The sequence below is a fragment of the Colletes latitarsis genome, chromosome 14 (genome assembly GCF_051014445.1).
Source record: "Colletes latitarsis isolate SP2378_abdomen chromosome 14, iyColLati1, whole genome shotgun sequence".
Classification (NCBI taxonomy): Eukaryota; Metazoa; Arthropoda; class Insecta; order Hymenoptera; family Colletidae; genus Colletes; species Colletes latitarsis.
The window spans coordinates 29,963,703-29,986,226 of NC_135147.1; the positions used below are offsets into that span (position 1 = coordinate 29,963,703).

Sequence of the window (22,524 nt, forward strand, 5' to 3'; positions counted from 1 at the left end):
TCTACCGATTCCAATTTTTAAAATTCCTATCCTGTTCGATCTCGTTCGCGAAAAAGCGTAAATTTTTAGACGCCATTTCTAATTTCTGTTTCGAAATTTCATCAACGGAGTGCTACGGTGAAAATCGAACCGAGCGTATCATGTTTCATGCACGAGATTCTCGTGGACGGTGTCTATTTGCGATTGTCCTGTTCTATTGGTTTTCCGTTTTTCTCTCTCCCACTGTTATGTTCCGGTATTCGGTACGCTCGCGCGACGGATACTTGGACGCGGAGAGGGTAGCTCGCTCTCATTAACCTCTCGCTAGCAAAGCGCTCTTAGCCGGTTTCAATTGCTTTCGTCGAGGACGAGCTCGGCCACCTTTTAGCGGCGTTTCGCGCGGAGTGGGGGCGGCCCGGAGACCAGAGCCAGAGGGCCGGATATGCGGCTGCTTTCGAGAACCCTTTCCTGTGTTTACAGAACCCGTCGACGCGGGGCGAATTAGGCCAACGAAAAGGAAGACGAAGTCGATCGCGACTTTCTCTCGATCGGGAGTTTCGGGTCGAAATTTTATCGAGTACGTGTCACGAGTACAAAAGTCGGTCTACTAGGTTATGTAACGAGGTAAATGTCTCGATAAAAGAAACGTTAGAACCATGGTAACCAATTACGAATTAGAATTTTAGGTTATAAATACGTCACGGTTGTTATTAATAACCTATGGAGAGCGATTTAAGGGTGCAAAAGGGGTTGAATGCATCTCGACGTTTCGCGGGAGAATTCTTTTTGCGGTCAGTTTCCTTTTGGGTCAACCAGAGGACGCGGGGTTGGATTTTATTGAAAATTTCATGCTCTGTTTGCGCCGTGTCGTTTGATACCTCGAGATTTACCCTTTTCTGGGTCAACTACCCTCTTTGCGACATGTGTTGACCTCCGAACGGTTGCTGACCGTCATTAAACTGTATGACGCGGACGCAGTTTACCGATACAATATTGTCGTAGCCTAGAAATGTCTACATTTAGTAATACGTAATTAGAAATCCCTGCGATCAGAGACCTGGTCATCTACGCCTCAGGCGGCCATATTGTTGCCAAGCGCGTAAAACAAACGAAGCGAACGAAGATGGCGCCATAGTCACCGTATTCCCGCTACTTTTTCTGCCGTTAGATTGTAGTTTCGAGTAATTGATGAAAATTTCACGAATACGATAAACCCAATTTCCCTGTCGACATTCAGAAAAGTAAAACGAAAATTCGCGGGCATTAGTTCGGAAAGCTTTCGTACATTCGGTGGAGTATCATCAAAGGCAAAAGTAAACTCTTCTCGATCAAAGACAAAGGTCGCGGAACAGCCATTTTCCCCCGGGTGTTCCGGCAAAGAGTTTCGTTGCAGTGATTTTGAGCTCTGTGACACAGTCACAGCGTTAAATTTTGATGAAAATATTCCTTTCATCCTAACATTTATCCGCGAACTTACTTTGCGCTCCGGGCCGCGACGAATTCAACGGTCAGAGTGGCGAAATTGCGAAAATCGCGCGAGTTACCCTTTCGTCTCGCGTCGACGCTTGTCCTTTGAACGAAATTCCACGAGCACCTCTGACGTACGGAAACGTTTTCCTCGAACCGGTCGTACGACAAAAGTGTGGAAAGATTAATATCGCGAACGACAATGCCGCGGTAGGAAATACGGTCGACCGCAAGGAGTTTTTCCCGCGGACTGCAAATGGACGCCTATTTCCTCTCGCGGGGGCGAAAGAAAGACGCGCGGAAACGTGGATTGTTGGACTTAAAAGGGACTATTCAAAGGGTGATTGATACTTGCTTTTTTGAAAAAAAATTAGATCGACAAAAGAACAAGTCCAAATTGAAATTTGAATGGTCCAAAAATGGATATAAAATGACAGAGGTTGTTGCTCACCTGTATCCCACAAATTAACCCTTCTCGGATCGATAGTAGTTTATAGAGGCTCTCTAAACCCTTGAGACGTTTCAGTCCCCTTCAGCGTCGCGATTAAATTCCGCGGTCGTATCGGTGGCCTTTTCAGTCCCATCACCCTGTATAAAGTGTAATGACAATACGTTTGCACTGTCGTTCTTCATCTTTCTTGTACGATCGATGAACCTGCTTGTCCGAGGGTAATTCGAGTCCTGCGAATGACAGGTAGAAAGCTACCTTTACGGTCGCAATAAAAGAGAAATTATTTGCTGGCCAACAGAAAGGTCGCAGACTAAAATAGACGTAACGCGCGCGACGCGAAGGAGACTGCAAAAGGTTGGATGAAAAGGTCCCCTCGGCCCCCCCAGGATGTTCGGTCGGAGAAAGAAACGACGATGGTCTTTTATCAGAGGCTCTCGCTAACCTTCGTTGCCTTATTACGCTCGAAGAATTTGCTTTATGCGCGACCAGACCTCTCGTCTCTGTTTCAATTTACTTGTGAATTTTTTAAACATTTGTTTTCGACCGCCTTTAACCTTTGGAAGATCTCACGTACCATTTTACCTCCCTTAAAATAGACTGTAAAATCAAAGGGAGACACCAAATGGAAACAAAAGTTTATAAAACTATCGAATGAATATTCCAAAGTAAAGAAGAAATTTTTTAAACGATTTTAAATGAACCTTCTCGACGGAAGCCAGCTCGAAACCGCGAAAGAACGCCATGCAAATTGTTGCAAAGCGTGAACCATTCCTCCCCTCCCCCCTTACCGATAGCGTCCCCTTTTTACCCTGCTGTTCGAAATGTTGCAGAAGGGTATAGTTATAGGTGCGTTATTCCCTTTCTCGCTGCCGGCATTCAAACTCGTGAGTCATCCCCTCGGGTTCACCCCCTGGTCTGACGTCATTTCGGCAACCCCCACCCCGAAACAGCATCGAAACCATGTCATCGTTCGGTTATTATGGAAGGGAGGGCCTCGAGACTCGCAATCTTCTCCCGGGGATTCTTCGACGATGCCTGTTGGACTATAATCGTCAAATTCAGCACCGGGAACGATCTCTCGCGATAATAACGATCCGAGAAATAGAGAAAGAAAGGGGGAAAAATAAGTTTTGGAAAACACTTGTCGGTAGATCGCTATGGATCGTTAAAAACGTCTCGTACTTTCGTCATTCCGTTTAGAATGACGGAATAACGAATAAATATTTATCGTTGACCAATGTTATCGCAGTAATTATTGTAAATACCTTTGTTAATTTGATCGACGATAATCTACAGTAAAGTTTTCACTTCACACTCGCAAGTGATTGATTGATTTATTACAGCTCTGTCTACCTGTCTGTCTGCCTGTCTGTCTGTCTGTCTGACTGCGTGTGTGCTTCATAGTGAAAGCGTTGATGGGATTAGTGCTTACGGTATATTTACCGTACATTGTTGTCTATGATAATTCATCGTGTGATGTTTCCATCCTATGTTATTTTTGGGGGGAATATTTTGTCACAAATTATTCCATCCATTGATAATGTCACGTTTATTTAAGAAATATCGTCACGCGTGTGCCCTTTCGCGTCGTCGGATCGTGTGACGTCACGCGTATGCAAAACGACCCCATCGGGAATGCACGTTGCATTATCATTCAAGGTGGTTCCAGAGGAACGAGAAATAATGCCGTTGGTACGGTTCTTTTCAGCGACAGTAAACACACCTTCCGTTCTCTCACCCTTCCCATTTTGTATATCTTGCTTTTGCCCTAATTAATAGGCGAACGACTTCGTTGCACGCCATTTTCCTTAACTCAGAATTTCGATGCAGACCTACACGGGATCCATACTGGTGGCTGTGAACCCCTACAAAGAAGTGGACTTCTACACGAACGTGAGTGAACCGAATCATCGGATTATTATTTTAATAGAATTGCTTAATGCGAGTGAATGCTAGGAAAACTAGGAAATATTTTGTCGTATTATAAAATTTTCAAGTTTTTGATTTTAGTATCGGAATGCACATTGAAAACGTCCTGCAATTTTTAACGGAATTTAGATAATGGACTCGTATCTCCAAGAGTCCCTGAAACGCGCCACACTTGCGCACTTCCTGCGGTAAACGCAAGCCGGAAGTACCGTCGAAGAATAGTAAATATTAAGTATCGACTCGAGGAACACAGAAGGCCGCACGTGCTGATCCCCTCCTCGAGATAAACAATAATTGGACCCCTCTTTGCACGTACAATTAAAAACTTCGCCACGAGTATTGCCGGGAGGGGGGCTTCCGCAATTAAACGGTGACTGAAAAAGTCCTGGCACGAAATCGAATCGATTTTTAATTTGTTCGTTTACGTTCGAGTATACTGTAAAAAATCATTAACTTTTAGGTTTCTCGTTTCTCAAAATTTGGACGCCCAAAGAATAATATAATGTACGCGAGTACGCTTTTATTTAGCCGGTTTCCCAGAACGACGAAACGTACGACAGGACGCATTTATCGTATTGGAATTGCTAGACCTCGGCCCGAACACAGGAAACGGAAACCACGACGTGCTTTCGCGAAGATATCGCGAAACGACGATCAACTCTCGAAGGGTTTTCTGGGTCATGGTACTTGGTTACGACGAGTTGACAGGACGGTTGATTCCTTTTGCTCCGCCATCTATTTTTTCTCCCTTTCAAACGTTCGATGCACGTTTGTCAGGCGAGTTACTAACCTCCAACGTGCAAGACTTTCTTTTTTAAATTATATTAAAGTACTTTCTATTTAAAGTATTCCAAGAAACAACGATGGAGAATAAGATCGTTGCGAGTTTTGTCCAGCTAAAACGTGCTGACGTGCGTTTTTATGTTTTTCCTTGTCCTTGAAAACAACCAACCAGACATAGGAACGCCGATCTTGTCTGTCTCTTGGTTGTTCTCAATTGCAAGACAAGAAAATGCATGTCCATTTCGACCCTCGTGTGACCCTAACCTAAACGGTCCAACGCATCAAAGCGAGAAAGAACATTGTCTGTCTTCTTCTTCGAAGTTTCGTATTACAGTCCAAGTTTCGAGCGAATTTTCTGAGAAAAACATCGACTGTCTCTTTCTCCGACGTATTGTATTACAATCGACGTCGCCAAAGCCTTGAGCGAATTTCGTTCTTCTCCTGCGCGTTTGTTTTGACGGGCTCGTCGCACATCTGCAAATGCAGCTGAGGAGACGAGCAGATTATTTTCAAGGGAACGGGAACGACTTCTGAAAAAACGATACTGTGCGTTGGAAAATAAGATATCTCTCGATCGCTCGTTGAAACGTAAGGGCAGGCTAATGTGAACTGGCTCGGTGATAGATACCACTGTATCCTGTATTTCTATTTTCGGTTGCACGCGCGAGACCGTATCTGCCGATCGGGAACACTTAAAACCATCGCGTTAACTCGCGCATACGTCGGGGTGCCGTGGATTAGGGTGCAGCCATCGCGAGGGACTTATTTCGGGATCGAGTGGCAGCCACTTGGAACGTAAATATACGGGTCGCCGACAGCCTGGCAGTAAAACGATCCTCCAGGTCCGCGTACGTGGACCCCTTTGGTCTCCTCGAGAGCAACGTGCGAGCGGTAAGAAACAAAAAGGGGTGAACGGGACCGCGTCGTCGGATTAAATCGAATTAAAGAATGGGAAAAAGAACGCGTCACGATAGAATTCGTTCCACGGCGGGAGGGGAGTCAGAGTCTCAACCCTTTTCGTCCAGACAAAGTCTCATTCTGCTTTATCCATCTGACGGGACGCGATCGAAAGTAACCATTTAACTTTTGGACAAAATTAGCCATTCAAGCGTATTAGAAGGGTGGTTACACGCGTTACCATTTGCCCTTCACAGACGTCGAGGTCTTTTTAATTTTATATCCGCATCAGAGTTATCGAAAACATCCATAAAATGGCGTCTACTCTTAGTTCTACTTAACCTCTAAATGGTACAGTGTCTACGTTAATATGTTTCGATGTTGTATTTGTTCGATGGATCAGCCATTACGACCTGGTGCTTTCTGAATATCGGTCCGATAATTCTGAACAGGATTAGAAATTGCTTTGACGCGATTCCCCCGTGTCCTTTGATGTAATCGTGTTCCTTTGACTTTATATGCACGCACGGAATACTCGTTTAACCGCTAAACGAGCCTGGTATTTATGAAAAAGTTGAAAGAGACCCTTAACGTCGGTAATATTCGTAATGGTTCCGAATATTCGGCCGATAGTTCCGCCAAGTGCTCCGCAAAGTATTCGCCTAATGGCCCTAAGCTAAGACCGTTCGAATACTTTCATTGGAAAACTTCCGCGCTAGATATTCTAAATGAATAATTTAGAATTTTTTCTTGAATTATTTTTACACCGGTACAATACACGTTCTCGTATCTGGGAACCTCGTTTTTAATTCGTACTGTTAAATACACTTTAACAAAGTCTAGTTTAAAGTAATATTCGTATGATTTTTTTTTTTTTTTTAAATACGATACAAATTTGTAACTTCTTTCGCATGAAATATCGCTCGAAGAACTCGGCTCAGGGCGTTGGCGCGTCTTGCGACAGAGGATCGAAGTTAATCTTATTCGTAGGTGGCTTTCGGTAGAGCGCGATAGGAGGTCGAAAGGAGGAAGTGAAATAAACGCAGTAAAAATATTTAAAAAAAATTGTAACATCGTCGAGTGGAACGATCGGTGATTTCGAAGGTCAGCAGGGGTACCAAAACGAGGACCCCTGGCTGGCAAGAAGGAAAAGGGTGGCTCGGCGTGGTGCACGCCCCGTGTTATTGATCGGGCTGGAGCGCACATCGGATTCGGAGACTCGTCGTGGTTGCCCTGGAGCCTTCGGAGCTTCGTCCTTTTCTCTTATCGTCCAACGATGTTCGGGTACCTGGACTTTCCATAACTATTCTAATGCTTAGAACAGTCATAAACAGCTATTTCAACTGTTTCTAGAGCCACCAATTTCTATTAGGTGATTCTAGAAACTGGGACAGACTGTAGCTCTCCCCTAACAGTCCGAACCTATCGACTGTCTGGACTTCCATAACTATTCCTGTACCTAGAAAAATCAGTACAACTATTCGAACCGTTTCTCGAGCCACCATATTTTATCAGATGATTCTAGAAACTAGAAACGAATAGTTGGAATATCCATTGGTGTTATTGGTTATTTATCACTAACAAAATGGTGGCGAACATTGTGGTCACCGGTGACCGGCACTTTAAACTTGTTACAGTATCGTTTCTAATGGAAGAACCCTGATTGTAAAATTGTAAATAACTCTACTTTAAATTAAACCTAGTCAGAGGTGGTATTATCTTTGTAAAAATATTTTTTTTAATTTAGATAGCTTGAAAGGTGTTCTCTGACGTAAAAGGAGGGATCTCTACGAAAGTAAAAAATAATTTCAACGCCGCTCGTACGTTTCGAGCGTGTATCGTTAGCCTTGACCAGTTTTTCGAATCTTCAAAAGCAACCCGGAGACACTCGGGCATTCTCTTTGAAGCGCGTCACCCTGTACGATAGTTTCACTTTGATACCCGGGTAGAGCAGAGTAGTATTATAAACTTACGACGGCCGTGACACGGTGAAGCGCGAACGCACAACCAATCTCGAGCAATGCGTTCGCCATTGGGACAAAGATTCTACTAGAATTATGAATAATACTGGTAGAGCAAAGTGCCAGTTACAGGCATTGTCAGGTAATTGGTACTTCCCATCACAACTTTATTCAAACGTGATTTGAAATTTCTTGATCGAGACACCCAAATTTATTGAAAAAACTACATTCGCGCGATAAATAATATTCCCTGTTACTCGAGGGAACTTTACAGTTTAAATTCGTCGCATAATAGGGCTATGTAGATTTACAGTTTCATGAACAGAGTTCGTACAACGCGTGTTTCTCCAAGGTTCGTCATGTTCCACCGTCACGGTACGAATTTTCACCTAATTGCGTCGCAACGGTACACGAACGTCCTGTAACAATTACGTAACTGTTAGAGTCTATCTATTAGGGTGTCCCAGAAAATATTGCACACTTTAATTCGCTTTCTATTTAATTTTAAAACTGTCTAGCGAACCGTTTAACGAAACAAGTTTAAAATTTTCGTTGGTTCGGGAATAAAATTTGTCGGATCGATGGTAGAAGGCTGCGCCTATGGGCTGAAATCGTAATCCCAGGTGGTGATCGTTACCTCAACTCCGAGAGTTCGGAAACAGTTACCAGTCTCGTCCCGATCGCAGCATGTAAGGATAATTTCGTGGTAATCGAATATCGGTTCCCCGCGTGAAGGGTGTCGCTCACTGATTAATCGTCGACGATGGATCTGGCGCGATTCTAGGACCATCGTAATTTCCGGTGATGGCTGCGAAATAGGAGAAACGCCCGGAATCATGGATAACGACAGACAACAGACACACACCGGGGACAACTTCGCCGTTCCACTTTGATGATTTGTAATTCAACGTCGGGAGGCATTGACGTGTACAGTGTCACCTGGATAACTGGACAGAACCTCGTGTCTGGCGTTTCAGTTATCCGGGGAGGACAGAGATTCCTACGTCGAACCGTTTTAACCATCTCCCAGACGACATTCGTTCGATAAACTCCTTAAATTCCATCATTTCACTGTTTCTCCACCGACCAATAACGAGTTCTTTCGATTGAACGTATGATGGTCACCGGTGACCGACGCTTCGAACCTACAACGAGTCCTTAACCCCTTAATAATTCGCCAAAAATGATTTTTCTTTACGAGGATAATGGATCGAAGTATATTTTAGCATTTTTTTTTATCAAACAATTTAAAAGTTAGAGAATGTATCTTCCCCGTATTCTGTGGAACGTGCTAGTCATTAAAGGCTGCGTAAAAACAGCATCGTGTTCCGGTCAAAGGAAGAAGCTGTCGTTTATCGGGCGTGTCTACGTTGAAGAGGAGGAACTGGAGCGTCTCGATATCCTCCAGTCAGTATGCGTCGCAAACCGATGAGTCGGGAACATTTTTATCGCGGCGTTGTTCATTCCGTATCGGACGTCTTTGCGTGCTGTTTCTGCTCTCTCCGCCCAGCGGGTGTACCCGTCGACGATCGATCCGAGTGTTTCGAGGCAATCATCCGCGCGAGCTTCGTCACGGACGATCATCCAGGTAACTGGACCAGCTGCGTCCGTCATCAGCGATCCATCGGTCCAACCTGATACCGCGTCATTTTCTTTTCGAGGCTTTACGCGATCCTCTTCGCGCGTTTCTATCGCTAGATTTACGCGATCTCTCGATTCGGTCTCCATACTCGAAGTTACAGAAATTATAAATACTACTTTTCAATCTAAAAAAAAAACGTATTCGTCAATCTGACGAATTCAAGTGGAAATAGGTAATTAAAATTGCACTCGTACCGTGGGTTACGTGTACACCAACTTCCGCCATTGAAATCGAGTAATCATCGAACGAACTGTGCATCACGGCAGCTATAGCCAAAGGTATTCATCCTATTGCAACAGCAAAGTGGTACATTTTCGAATGAAAGGGAAAAATGAACATCGAACCTGTGCCATTTGCGTCACGACGACTTCAATGAGTCAGACACTGTATTCGCATTATGCAGATTATGACTAGTAAAATCGACGCTGAGTATTTCATTCTATAATTGAAATTTCGAATCGTCCATATTTCTCCCAATAAGTCTAGAGGAAGACGAGGAGGGGGGTACAAGAGTTAACGATCGCGATCGTCGATCGATTACGGTCGCTCCAAGTTCATCGTCGCCCTTAATCAACGGCACCCGACCCAGTAGAGGAACGAACCGTGAAAAATTATCCCGTTTTCCACCCTTGTATGGCGCAACCTCGTTTCAGCACCGTTTCTGTTCACCTTTGCGCATTCGTCGGCCAACGACACCGAAAAAGAGGGGTCGTAAGTACGACCCTAGTCGGTGTCCCGACGAGTCGTGGCCTCTAGTCGACGAACTGTGCGCTGATTTCGCAGTCACAGCTGTAGAAATAAACGGGGACACGCGGGTTACGTTATTCTCGAATCAAAACATTCGTAAAGCCCTCCGCGCCGCTATAAAACGGCTCTCTTTCGCGCCGCCATTTTTCCTCTTCGCCGCGAACAGCGGTATAACCTAAAAAAATTTAAGAAAACACGTGCTGGACTAATAGCAGATTCTGATTGTGATTCAGTTGCTTTCGATGCTTTGAATACGTCTCTTTTGACGATAACTTGTAATATATTTGTATTTCGGGTCACCCGGTACATTACCGACGACAAAAGGGTACACCGACAATTTCTGTTGCATTATTCGACAGAACGAAAATTTATATTTTTACGTATATTTTTACGATACCACGTCCGGACAGTTTTCGTTTCATTTTTATTCCACTCGCGGGATCGAAGGATGTTCGTGTAACGTCGAAAACTGACGGATGACGCTCGTATTTCACGGATTTAATTTTCAACGGCAGCTGCGCTTTCCAAACGGCCGATTTCGCAATAAACGTTAGATAGCGTCGCGAGAGCTGTTCAAACATTGCTTCTGTAACGTATGGCGTTAAAAACCGATGTCCCTAAAAAGCAAAACAATCACCGAAGAAGAGGGTCAACTCTATCCGTTAACGTGTACCGGATGTATCCTTCGAACCGGAATTTCCCTACGACGACCACCTGGAATTCGTTGCATTGCCCTATTTTTATCAGCGTCGTTTATTTTCTCAAGAATTTCAGACACCGGTTAAGTTTATCTCCTGCACAAACACGCCCGAAGATAATTTCCCTTCGAAAATAGTCGATAAGGGTCCTTTGCGTTTGGTCTTCGGAAGACACCCTCAAGCTATTTCCAGTTCGGTTCAGAGATAGATAAAACTTTACTCGTATTATAGGTTAGGTCACAGCATTAATATCGTTAGTTTTATATTATTTTACAGAGAAATCACAAAGTTAAGCTATTTACAATCTTATAAATATTAAAGTTCAGTAAAGGTTTAAGTTAAACAAACACGATGTAGATCGCCGGTCACCGGTGACCACCATGACGGTCAACGCGTTAATAATGGAGAAATGGGAAATGGAGACGGTCTGGCTTGTTCAAAATGAACAGGCCACGGTTACATAAGCAATATTTACGTCTCCTAATGGTTTCTAATGTGTTTTCGTTTTTCTGATAGTCACTCGGTAACCTACTGAATAATAGATGGCGTATTTTCAGACGCAATATGCATCCCAAATAAGGAAAGTCATATCTAAAAAGGGGATAGTATATGGTCAGAGCATTTGTACGTGACTGGACTCGTCCATCTGTCGTATTTCTTTTCTCTGGGAAAGAACAATTCCCAAGCAGAGAGGTTATCTTGAAACTATGAGAGTGTATGAGAAATAAAACATAAAGATTACGAATGGCACGTCTCGCAGTTCCTTAAGAATTACGCAATTTTAATCTCAGCTAATTTTTTCCGAAGCCAACATTTGCAGAGCTATCCAACTGTCTCTATTTGCACACAAGCGAAAGGAAAAAGGAGGGTACGCATACAGAAGGTGCTTACGCACATCCGTATGAATTCGTTTCGTTCCTTTCGCGTCCAAAATTTAACCTCTGCGATACGTTCCAGACGTTTAGAAACGTTCATTATTTCTCGACTTGTTGCTAGATTCACCCCCTTAAGCACTCCCACGCAGTGTCCATTCTAGTCATATTATTTTTATTTCTATTCGTCGAACATTCTGACATAACCTCTTCAGGGATACTAGTACTAAGGTTCAGCCTTCGTATGGCTATAATTGTGTAAATATTCGTATATAAATTTCCCAATTATGTAGCATAGACAGACTACGTCAAGTAATAAATTATTATAAATTTTAATTCAGTTTGTACGAAGCAATTCGTCCCACAAGAGGTTAAAATTATACAGGAATGATGTGTTAATAGGACTAGATGTGTCGTTCGTGCAATCTATATATTAATACGTATAAATGTTTAAGTTATCCAGCATTTTTTTAGATTCAGAATTTTCGCGTTGCTTTTGTATTGCAAATGACCCCCTTGCTCGGGGAAACGCTGTTTATGCGAAACGACTGCACTGTATTTGGAGGCGTCTGTCCTCTGACGGCGAACAGACGAAGCAAAACCTACACGGCAAGACCGCGATCCAAACAGTCGCCGAGAGGGGTTGTAAACGCGGCTTTTTGTTAAGGTTTCCAGCGATAAGATTTGCATGTTCGCACGAACCGAGCGTTCTCTCATGGTCGGTTCATGGAAATGGATCGAGCCTCACGATGAATTTTCACGAGCCGTCGAGGGGTTACTGGTTAGTGGGATTAACGTTTGCTACGCTCGCAGTTGCGCAGGGGACGTCTGACACGAAACTGGGTTGCACTACTTCGCTCGGTTCTGGCCGCAGCCGGAGACCAGGCTTGGGTGCAAGCTGCATAATGCATAGCTGGCACGGGTCGAGGGGCGAGTCGAAAGCTGTCCAACACGGACAAGTTTCACCTGTTAAAAAATTATGAAACTTCCAGCGCCCATAGTCCGCCGTCGCGATAAATGATACGCAATTTTTTCTCGTCCGGCGAGTTCATTCACCAACGACGCGAAACCGATTCCTGAATGTTGTATACTATCTTGCGCTTTTATTTCTAGGTTTATCGGTCGATTTATTTTTTTCTTTATTTGCGTTTTTATTAGAAATCTATAAGTATCTAAATTTATATTCTGAGCTTGCAAACTTGAAAGTTTCCGATTTAGATTCCTTCTGCTGTTAGAACGTACCCTCAATTTTCGAATGTTTATTCTGATTTTGCAGCCCCGTTAGTCTTAATTGCCGTTTCAAGCGCTGCGGCCGCGACAAACACATTCCGATGATCCAATAGAAGGTTGAAATTAAGGGCGGGGTTGGACTCGCCGACCCTGGTAACCCGATTAATTGCGAGCGTCATTCGATAGGACGTTCCACGGTCGCGTTTCATCGGCCCCTTTCATTTACCGATTCCTTTGGGAGATTGTATCACGGCTACGAAAGGCGTTGTACATCAATAGTTCGATTTCAGACGGGCCGAGTTTACGCAACACGTTTATGGCGGTCATAAAGCGACCCTTGTCATTCTCGGCGCTAGAATGTTAGCAATTCATATAAAATATCAAATTAACCGTAAAAACTTTGAAACAAAAAATAATTTTAGTCGATCCGAGAGTATTAGCTACGTATGGCGTTTGGGAGGGGGTATGGTCCGTCTGTCTACTGATCCTCGAGCGGCCATTACATTTGGCGCATACCCAGACCGCGTTTCAGAGTTTCGCTTTCGAGGGAAATCATAAGCTTGCTAAATTTTTGAACCGTGGTCTTTTGTCCGTGCCAGGAGTACGTGACCAGGTACCATGGGCAGAAAATGGGCTCTCTGGAGCCGCACGTGTTCGCTCTGGCCGAGGCTGCGTACAGGTCGCTCCAGGACACGGAAAGTAATCAGTCCTGCGTGATATCCGGCGAGAGCGGCGCTGGGAAGACCGAAACCACGAAATTTATCCTGCAATATCTGTGCTCCGTGACCAGCAACGTGGACACGTGGGTGGAGCAGCAGATCCTGGAGGCGAACACCATCCTCGAAGCATTCGGTAATTAGAGTTTAACGAGCACTTGTACACCCTGGAACCTTCGCGAAAATTCGTTTGATAAATGTGGGTCGACGGGAAATCGAGTAAAAAACAATCCCGCGTAGGTTTCAGAGGCGCGAAATAGTTACATCGTGCACTTTGGTTCCTTTTTTTCGTCGAACCGGGGGAGCAATTAAGGCCTGAATTATTCTGGGTTTTGGATTTTTCTTTTAATGCAATAAATGGAATTAAAAAAACGATTCTCTTCAGCGAACGTAAACACGCGAGTCATCTGAAACCGGTCGACGAACCCTATTCTTAATGGCATTTAAAAATAAAGGGGATTCGTTACTCGGAGTCGAGAGCCGGAGAAACGAGTCAGGTGTTAAATGCAGAAACGCGAGGGGTAAGAACTGGGTCAATGGAGAAGAAAGATTTAAGGGATATCGTAAAAATTGTACCGTTCGTACCTGAACCTACGCCAAAAATATATTAAAAAAGGAAAAAAGAAAATATTACCACAAAACAGTCCGTGGAATTGAAATAAAATTTGTTCGTTGCTTATTTTATTTATGAAATGCGAGTTTAACGCGAGTTCGTTTTCGGAACCAGGTAACGCGAAGACGGTGAGAAACGACAACAGCTCACGGTTCGGGAAGTTCATGCAAGTGTGCTTCGACAGCAAGTGGATGATCAAAGGGTGCATCATCCAGGATTACCTCCTGGAGCAGAGCCGTATAACGTTCCAAAGTGCCGGGGAGAGGAACTACCACGTGTTCTATCAGCTGGTCGAGGCTGGCACGAGGGACAAGGAATTCGCCGAGCAGTACAAACTGATGCCAGCCAGCCACTACAAGTATCTCAATCAGTCTGGCTGCGTGAAGATCGATGGAATCTCCGACTCTAAGAAGCTGGATGCACTTAGGCTCGCGTTCAACGTGCTTCAGGTAATTAAGCCCTGGCTAAATCCAGCCAAATCGATAGCCACGAAAATAGATTGCCGTTAATTGCTAAGTTCCTTGGTGCGTTTGATGTATCACCAACCGGAATATTGTAACCAATTTTTTGGCAGAAAAAAAAATTTTTCAAATAGTTTAAAAAAAATTATTTTCGGTTGCAAGGGTCGATTACAATCACTTTTGGTCATTACACATACCCCCGGAATCCTACTCAGTTTCGAGAAAAAAATTCCTTACCGAAAATGTAATCTGAGGCCTGAAATGTCTGCCCGAATTTTCATGCGAATCTTTAAAACGTCATAACTTCTGAACGGATCGAACGATTTTAATGTTTAAAAAAGCAAACTACGCGTATTTTGATGGAGAATATGTACAAATTGCAAAAATATTCGAAAAGTTGATCCTTGACCCCGCAAAATGAGAAAAACCCCATAAAAATGGTTCAATTTTCAAACACCTATAACTCCTACAATTGTGAATATATGAAACTTTTTTCTGAAATAGAGCTCATGGGTACCTACAAAAAAGTATTAGACAACTTTTCTGTAGGGCGTCAAACAAAATTACTAAAAATGAAAAACGAATTTTTAAGAAAAATCGACAGGGGGTAGGTGCCTAAATTTTTCGGCGAAAAAAAAAAATTTCAAATCGTTCTAAAAAAATTATTTTCGGTTGCGGGGGTAAATTCCAAACATTTTTGGTGAATAGACATACCCCCGAAATCCTGCTCAGTTTGAAGAGAAAAAATTCTTTATCGAAAATATAAAGTGAGGTTAGAAATGTTTCCCCTGAAACTGAGTCCTTTGTAAAATTTTTCCAGGTTGCGCCAGAGATGTGCGAGGGCATTTTCAGAGTGCTGTCCGCCATTCTCTGGCTGGGAAACCTGAGCTTCGAGGACGTCGATGGCGAAAGATGCGAACTGAGCACCGAGGATCTCGAGATTGTCGGGACGGTGGCTCCGTTGCTGGGTCTGCAGGTCGAGGATCTAACGAAGGTGGTGCTAATACGACAAATAAACGTTCGTGGAAACATCACCGAGATACCTCTGAAAGTGCAGGAAGCCAGAGAAAACAGGCACGCGATGGCGAAAGCGTTGTATTCGAGGGCGTTCGCCTGGCTCATCAACCACATCAACAATTGCACGAATCCCGGGCAGGACAGCTCGAGGTTCCTCGGCGTCCTCGATATATTCGGCTTCGAGAACTTCGCCGTAAACAGCTTTGAGCAACTGTGCATTAATTACACCAACGAGAAGCTGCACAAGTTTTTCAATCACTATGTGTTCGCATTGGAGCAAGAGCTCGTAAGTAGTTTCTGGTCGCTCGGTTCAGCGGTGGTTCGTTGGGGCATGTGATGAGCTTGTGGCTCAACTGGTAGGGTGAAACCAGAGACAAACAAAATAGTTATCTAATGTCGAGTAACGAATAAAACTTAAACAGCTTATATATTTATAACGAAATAATTATAACGTTCTTGGATAAATCTGATAACTGTACCTAATATAATCATACGTCTACTAAAATGTAGGATCACTATAGTAACAGAGTTAAAACAATTTTAGTATAAGGATCTTTATTATCAATTTAACTCTGATTACAAAAATTCATAAAACTCCACACCCAAGTTATAATATTTAATTGGTTAGCCATAAAATTTGTTTTCATAGAAGACAATGCTTGAAAATGTAAATTCCACGAGTAGTTTATTGTAAAATTTGAACATAATGCCCGTCCGTAAAGGGGTTAAAGAGCAACAAAGGGACGACGCGAACCCACCGATGGCGAAGTCAATTACCGTAACACGTGGGACGTTTCGAATTTCAGTACCGCCAGGAAGAGATCCAATACTCCCATATCACCTTCACGGACAACACCATGTGCCTGGAATTAATCGAGAAACCTCCACGATGTGTTCTTAAGTTACTGACCGAGCAGTGCCATATGCCGAAAGGCTCCGACTTAGCTTACCTGACCAATTTGCACGCCGAATTCGAGAACCATCCGTGCTACGTGAAAGGCGACGACCGTCGAAAATGGGAGAAAGAGTTTGGCGTGAAGCATTACGCGGGATGCGTTACGTACACCGTCGAGGGTTTCGTGGACAAGAACCGCGACGTCCAACAAGACGTCTTCTTCGACTTCATGTCGAGAAGCACGAACGAATTCGTGCAAGAGATTACCGTTTACCAGGACCTTCTTGGTTGCACGGTGGCTCGTGCAAGCGGAAACACTACTACCATGTCTCGCGGAACGTCCAAAGGCAAGCCTACTCTTTGCGACTCGTTCAGGCATCAGCTGCAGGCGCTGGTCGACGTTCTGCAAGCCACGACACCCTGGTACGCAAGATGCATCAAGCCAAACATGCAAAAGATAGCGAACCACTACGACGAGAAGCTGGTGTTGGATCAGCTGAAGTATCTAGGCATGTTGGACATCATTCGAATAAGAAAGGAGGGCTTCCCTATACATATGGCGTTCCACGACTTCATCGCTAGGTATCGTTGCTTGGACAAGGCGCGTTTGTCCCGTTCTGGGGAGGAGATCGAAGCTGTCAAGTGCCTGATCAGTAGCCAAGGCATACCAGAGACCGAGTGGCAAATAGGCAGGAGCAAGGTGTTTCTGAGAAGCTACGTTCACGAGCCGTTGGAAGACTCTAGGAACCAAATGGTCACCAGTAATGCCATCATGATACAAAAGATATGGAGGGGCTACGTCGATAGAAAGGGTACGTTACTTTTATAGGCTATCAGGGAATTATCAAGTTCCTGTAGGCTACGACTCATGATTGAGTTTCTTTCAATGAATTGCGTTTCCCTTTGCAGACTACAAACGCGTAAGGGAGGCTGCGTTGAAGGTGCAGCACGCTTATCGAGGCTGGAAACTAAGGATAATGTTCATCAGAAAGCGCAGAGCAGCTATTGTCATTCAGAGTCATCTGCGCGGTGTCTTTGCCAGAGAGGTGGCGACAGCCCTGAGGGAAATGAGGCGAGTGGATGAAGAAATGAGAAAGAGAGAGAGATTAGAGGAAGAGAGGAGACTAATGGAAGACAAGAAAGCGCTAGAAGAGAGCCAAAGGTACGATCGACTAGCCATCCCACAGTTTATGATACGTAGGGTGTTGGTAAAGCTTTGTTGTATGCTGATATAAATGAACCGAGGAAGAACAGTGTATAAGTATCGGGTTGAGTCATGATCCACTAATTCAGATTTCTACATTACTATGCACAACGAAACTTTTCCAGTCCTCTAGGTGTTACACACTTATTTTAGTATACGATGTGCGGTGACGTTACGTAGAATGATCGTTCGTTTGTGCGTTAATAGCGTTTCCATTTGTGTCTCTTGTAGCGCACAGTACAATGGTATTGTCGGAATGGAGCCTGGGTAAGTTCCTGAGTAGTTGAAACGACGAATCAAAAACCCCTGCCGCATGATGAGTTTTGCAGCAAATAATTGCTCTTAACATACATAACAGAGTCTAATCGCCCCGCATATGCATATCAGCACGCGTCACGTATTTCCCTGACTAATCTCTGCGCTTAAACACTAAAACCACCCACCCGCAACGATCCACGAGCCAAGTGTCTCAGTGACTTTGTTCGATTTTACAGGAAGGCGCAAGAAGAAATCGCCGCGTTGTCGCAAATGGCAGAACAGATGAACTCCAAGATGGCTGCTTCGGATTTGCAATCGGTAGATCTGGACAATCTGTTCTCGTTTCTGTCCGACGTTCAGTCGACGAAGGGCAATCAAATTATCGACGAAATTGGCGAACAAATGGACGAATTGGTGGAAGATCTTGACGTAGAACTAGAGACTGTGATTCAATTAGAGATGGAGATGAACTCCAAGTCAGAATCCAGCGCGAACACTCCTAATGGGCAGGAACCACCGTCGCCGCCCCAGCAACAATCGCAGTCGCAGCAGAGGATAGCCTGTGGAAACAGTGGCAAGCTTGGTCAGCCTAGTCTTCCAGAACCCACTGAACCTCCTCCGCCCCCGCCACCGCCTGCTCCACCTATAGCAATGAACGGTGATTCCTCCACCGACAACGGGGAACCAATTTACGAATCCGTTTTGCCACGCGAGGAAAATAGTCCCAGCAGTCCCATCGTGGTGAACGGAAACTCTGGATCGTTGGTGAACGGGGAGACCTGTGGATCGCCTCCACCGGTACCAAATAACAAGGTCATCAAGGAACAAATTGCAAGCAGTCCTCCCTCCAGGCCAGAATCGAGGAATTCGAACAGCCATCACTTGCATCACAACCATCACCAACCGGTGCCTCAGCAGCAACAGAACGGCCACGATCAGCAGCAACAGCAGCAGCAACAACAGCCACAACCACAGCCGGTAGAACGCGAGCAAAGACGCAAATGTAGAGTGGAGCGCAAGCTTCAGGAATTAGAGGACAAAAAGGAACCTGACAGCGAAGTAACATATCACGACATAGTAGAGTTCGCGCAGAATTACTTTAACAGCCACGAACGATCGCCCGAGGGAACGATAATGGCCACTCTCACCAGAAAATCGCGCGGCAAGAGCGTAGAGTACATACCAAAGTACGAAATGGTCACCTATTATAAAGGCTCCACCATTCCAAATTCTCACATTCATATGTACGACCCTGATAACGTTAACGTGGCGTGCTCAGTCTTCAGGGTAAGCATCTAATATTAGTTTTATGAAATTGTTTTTTTATTCGGTATCCAATCGAGTACGCAATAGAATAGAGAGTTAACATTCGTTATGAAACTGTTTCTTGATGTTTAGGATCTCTGTAAATACATAAGGGGAGAGATGAAATTGGATCAGGAGATCGCAACTATTCAGAGTATAATCGGTTATGGTATCGAGCGTGAAGAGTTGAGGGACGAGATTTTTGTTCAGTGCATGCGTCAGGCAACAAATAACCCTAACCTAGAATGGGCTGAACGAGTCTGGTTATTGCTGTGTCTGGCGATCGTTGCTTTTCAGCCTAGTAAACTACTCTACAAGTATTTCCTCTCGTTCTTGCGAAAGAATTTGGCTCTAGAAGGGAAACTGAGGCAGTACGTTCAATGGTGCGTGGATAATTGTAAAAACATGAAAGCCTCGTGCAGACAACATCCACCGTCCACGGTAGAGATCGCTGCCATGAGACGATTGGGCACTATAGTTTGCCGGTTCTTCTTCCTGGATGGAAGAACCAAGGCTATCGATGTGCATCCAACCGACACAGCCGCCGATGCGGTTACCAAGTTAGGCGAAAAATTGGGGCTTCGATCTCTGGAGGGTTGGGCGATTTACCAAAGCAGACCGGATGGCGAGGAGCACGTGCGGGCGCACGATTACTTGTACGACGTCATAGCTGCTTGGGAAATGTACGCGTTACCAGACTTTTCTATTTTAACAAACTGTGTATCGTAAAAAATAACTAGAATTAATTCTAAATTCTCAGGAAACAATGCAAGTTGAACACAGCGCAATCAACATTTTCCACGCTGCGGCGAGGTAATAACGCTACTTTAGGTAGCGGTGATAATAGATTCGTCTTCAAGCGTAGATTGTTCAGAAACACTCGTGAAATATCTCAGGATCCCGTTGAAGTGAACATGCTGTATGCCCAAGCAGTGTACAACGTTGTGAAGGTAATTAATATTCATTTACCATCGTAATAAGTATAGCAGAATATTGTATCAACGTTTAATTTTCAACATTCCAGTGCGACGACTTCCCAGTATCCGAGAAAGTTGCGCTTCAGCTTGCAGGCCTGCAAGCTCAAGTCGCTTTGGGAGATCCGAAAGATAACGATCGATTAGATTATTATAGCGAGGTGGATAGCTTTTTGCCTTATCGAATAAGTCGAGCCCGAGGCGATGACGTTTGGGTACCGATAATAGCCCAGGCGCACAGACAGTACGGTGCCGGTCGCAAAGAATTGGCGGCCAAAGTGTTGTATCTGTCGTGCGTGATGCAATACCCGCTCTACGGCACGACAATGTTCAACGTCACGTATCGAGGATACTGGTCCTACGGTAATCAACTGATCTTGGGCATCAACTGCGAAGGTTTGATGCTGATCAAGCCGGACGATAAGTTCGTTTTATCGGAGTATAGGTATCAGGATGTGGAGAGCATTATGTTGGACCCGAGTGACTCCTTCATCACGCTGTCCCTACTTCGTCACAATCCTGACAGTTCGCACAAGTGTTTCGTGTTCGAAACTGCGCAGAAAAACGAGATAGGTAGTCTGATCGTTAGTTACTGTCCAGCGTTGGCTGGTTGGATTACGGAGAACGAGGTTCCTACTAAGAAGCTCAAGTGCATCACTAACGAGGATCGTATTAGGCTCTATCACAACTTGGTTAACTGTCGAAGGACGCTCGTCGATGCGGAAATACTGAGGAAACCGCAGGACTCTGGCGGTGGTTTCCTCAGGAATACCCTTAGGAGGCTATCGAAGCACAGAATAGAGAAGCTCAGGCAGGAACACGGTAGCGCAACCGATCACGGTGAGACTTACAAGGGATTCCCGTACGCATACTGGGCGTTCAGCAGACAAGCTATACCTCAGAGTCTTTCGAAACTTCCCGATCCTGACGAGCAGATGTCCCTCAGTGTGTTCCAATTAATCCTAACATACGCGGGTCTCGGACAAAATGGGGACACGGTTCGAAGAGTCGAAGACGAGCACGTGAACCTGATACAAACGGTGATGGAACGTTGCATAAGGAAGGAGAACTTGCTGGGCGAATTGTATTTACAGTTAATCAAGCAAACTACCGATCACCCTGATCCTAATAGTCGGGTGAATCTTAGGCATTGGGCGTTGCTCTCTCTGGCCTGTTCGGTAATTCTACCGCCACAAAAGGTTATTAGAAAGTATCTGATCGCGCACTTGAAGCGTTGCGCCAGCGATTACGTGACAGAAGAAGGGAAATATGCTCGATTCGCTGAAAAGTGCCTTTACAAGACGCAGGGCACGAGGAGAAGACAATGGCCACCGAGCAGGGAAGAGATAATGTGCACGATCAATCGTAGGCCAATTTACGCGAGATTCCATTTCATGGATGGACAGTATCATGCCGTGGAATTCCATCCGTCGGCGACAGCCAGGGATGTTATGGAAATCATCAAAGTTAAGATTGGTCTGGAAGAAACTGCTCTAGGTAGAGATCACAATAATTACGTTACGTAATTTCATTCGCTGGTTATCATAATTTACAATTAAGCTATGATTTATAGGATATGCTATTTACGAGGTCCTAGGACCGACCGAACGAGCATTGATACCAGAAGAGAAAATCGCGGATGTAATGTCGAAATGGGAACGTTACAGAACGGCGAACGCACAACAGAACCAATCGCAAAGGAAACATGCACACCACTTCTTCCTATTTAAGAAACATTTGTTCCTCGATCAATACATGAATCTCGACGATCCGGTGGAGAAAGAGTTACTGTACCATCAAGTGTTGCACGATTTACGCGCTGATCGGTTCCCAATCACCGAGAAGGAAGCTGTAAATAATTTTCTTTCCGTCTGTAAACCTTGTTAAACTTGTTAAATATATTGTAGCGCAGACGACATTCGAAAAGAACGCGGCATGACGTTACTGAACTCTCGATGTCTTTTCAGATGATGCTAACAGCCTTGCAAGCTCAATTAGAACTAGGTGATTGCGAAGATGCCGTTTCGGACCAAGATTACCGTACTATATCGAGTCACTGCCTACCTGCAAGACTGGTACCAAATTTGTGCGTGGAAGGTGTTTTCCAACACCATCAATCTTTAAGAGGAATGACGCCGCCCGAAGCAAAAAAGGCTTTCTTAAATTTAATTCAGTCATGGCCACTGCACAGGGCCACGATATTCGATGTGATGCAATCGTTTACTTCGAACTGGCCACGTGTTCTTTGGTTGGCCGTCGATCAACAAGGTCTTCACCTTCTGGAACATCGTTCTAGAAATGCTCTCTGTACCTACGAATATAACAGTATTCTCAGTTATAGTCCAGCTGTTAGTTGTTTGATGATTATCACCGGTACCGATAAGAAACAGAGCAAAGTGATCCTAACGACATCCCAGGTAACTAT

At 44.5% G+C, this 22,524-nt stretch overlaps 1 protein-coding gene across 3 annotated transcripts in view; it reads left to right on the forward strand.

The window, feature by feature from the left end:
• Myo81f (unconventional myosin 81F) overlaps window positions 1-22,524 on the forward strand; it is a 38,396-nt gene that overhangs the window by 12,218 nt on the left and 3,654 nt on the right. The window contains exons 3-15 of one of the 3 annotated variants that reach the window (XM_076781271.1): window positions 3,728-3,790; window positions 13,256-13,508; window positions 14,100-14,434; window positions 15,267-15,749; window positions 16,270-17,170; window positions 17,268-17,520; window positions 17,794-17,829; window positions 18,057-19,107; window positions 19,219-19,808; window positions 19,886-20,075; window positions 20,150-21,596; window positions 21,673-21,968; window positions 22,067-22,516. In XM_076781271.1, the coding sequence (XP_076637386.1) occupies window positions 3,728-3,790; window positions 13,256-13,508; window positions 14,100-14,434; window positions 15,267-15,749; window positions 16,270-17,170; window positions 17,268-17,520; window positions 17,794-17,829; window positions 18,057-19,107; window positions 19,219-19,808; window positions 19,886-20,075; window positions 20,150-21,596; window positions 21,673-21,968; window positions 22,067-22,516 (6,348 nt within the window). The remainder of the gene's footprint in view (window positions 1-3,727; window positions 3,791-13,255; window positions 13,509-14,099; window positions 14,435-15,266; window positions 15,750-16,269; window positions 17,171-17,267; window positions 17,521-17,793; window positions 17,830-18,056; window positions 19,108-19,218; window positions 19,809-19,885; window positions 20,076-20,149; window positions 21,597-21,672; window positions 21,969-22,066; window positions 22,517-22,524) is intronic. The other 2 variants (XM_076781272.1, XM_076781273.1) reach the window with 2 other exon arrangements.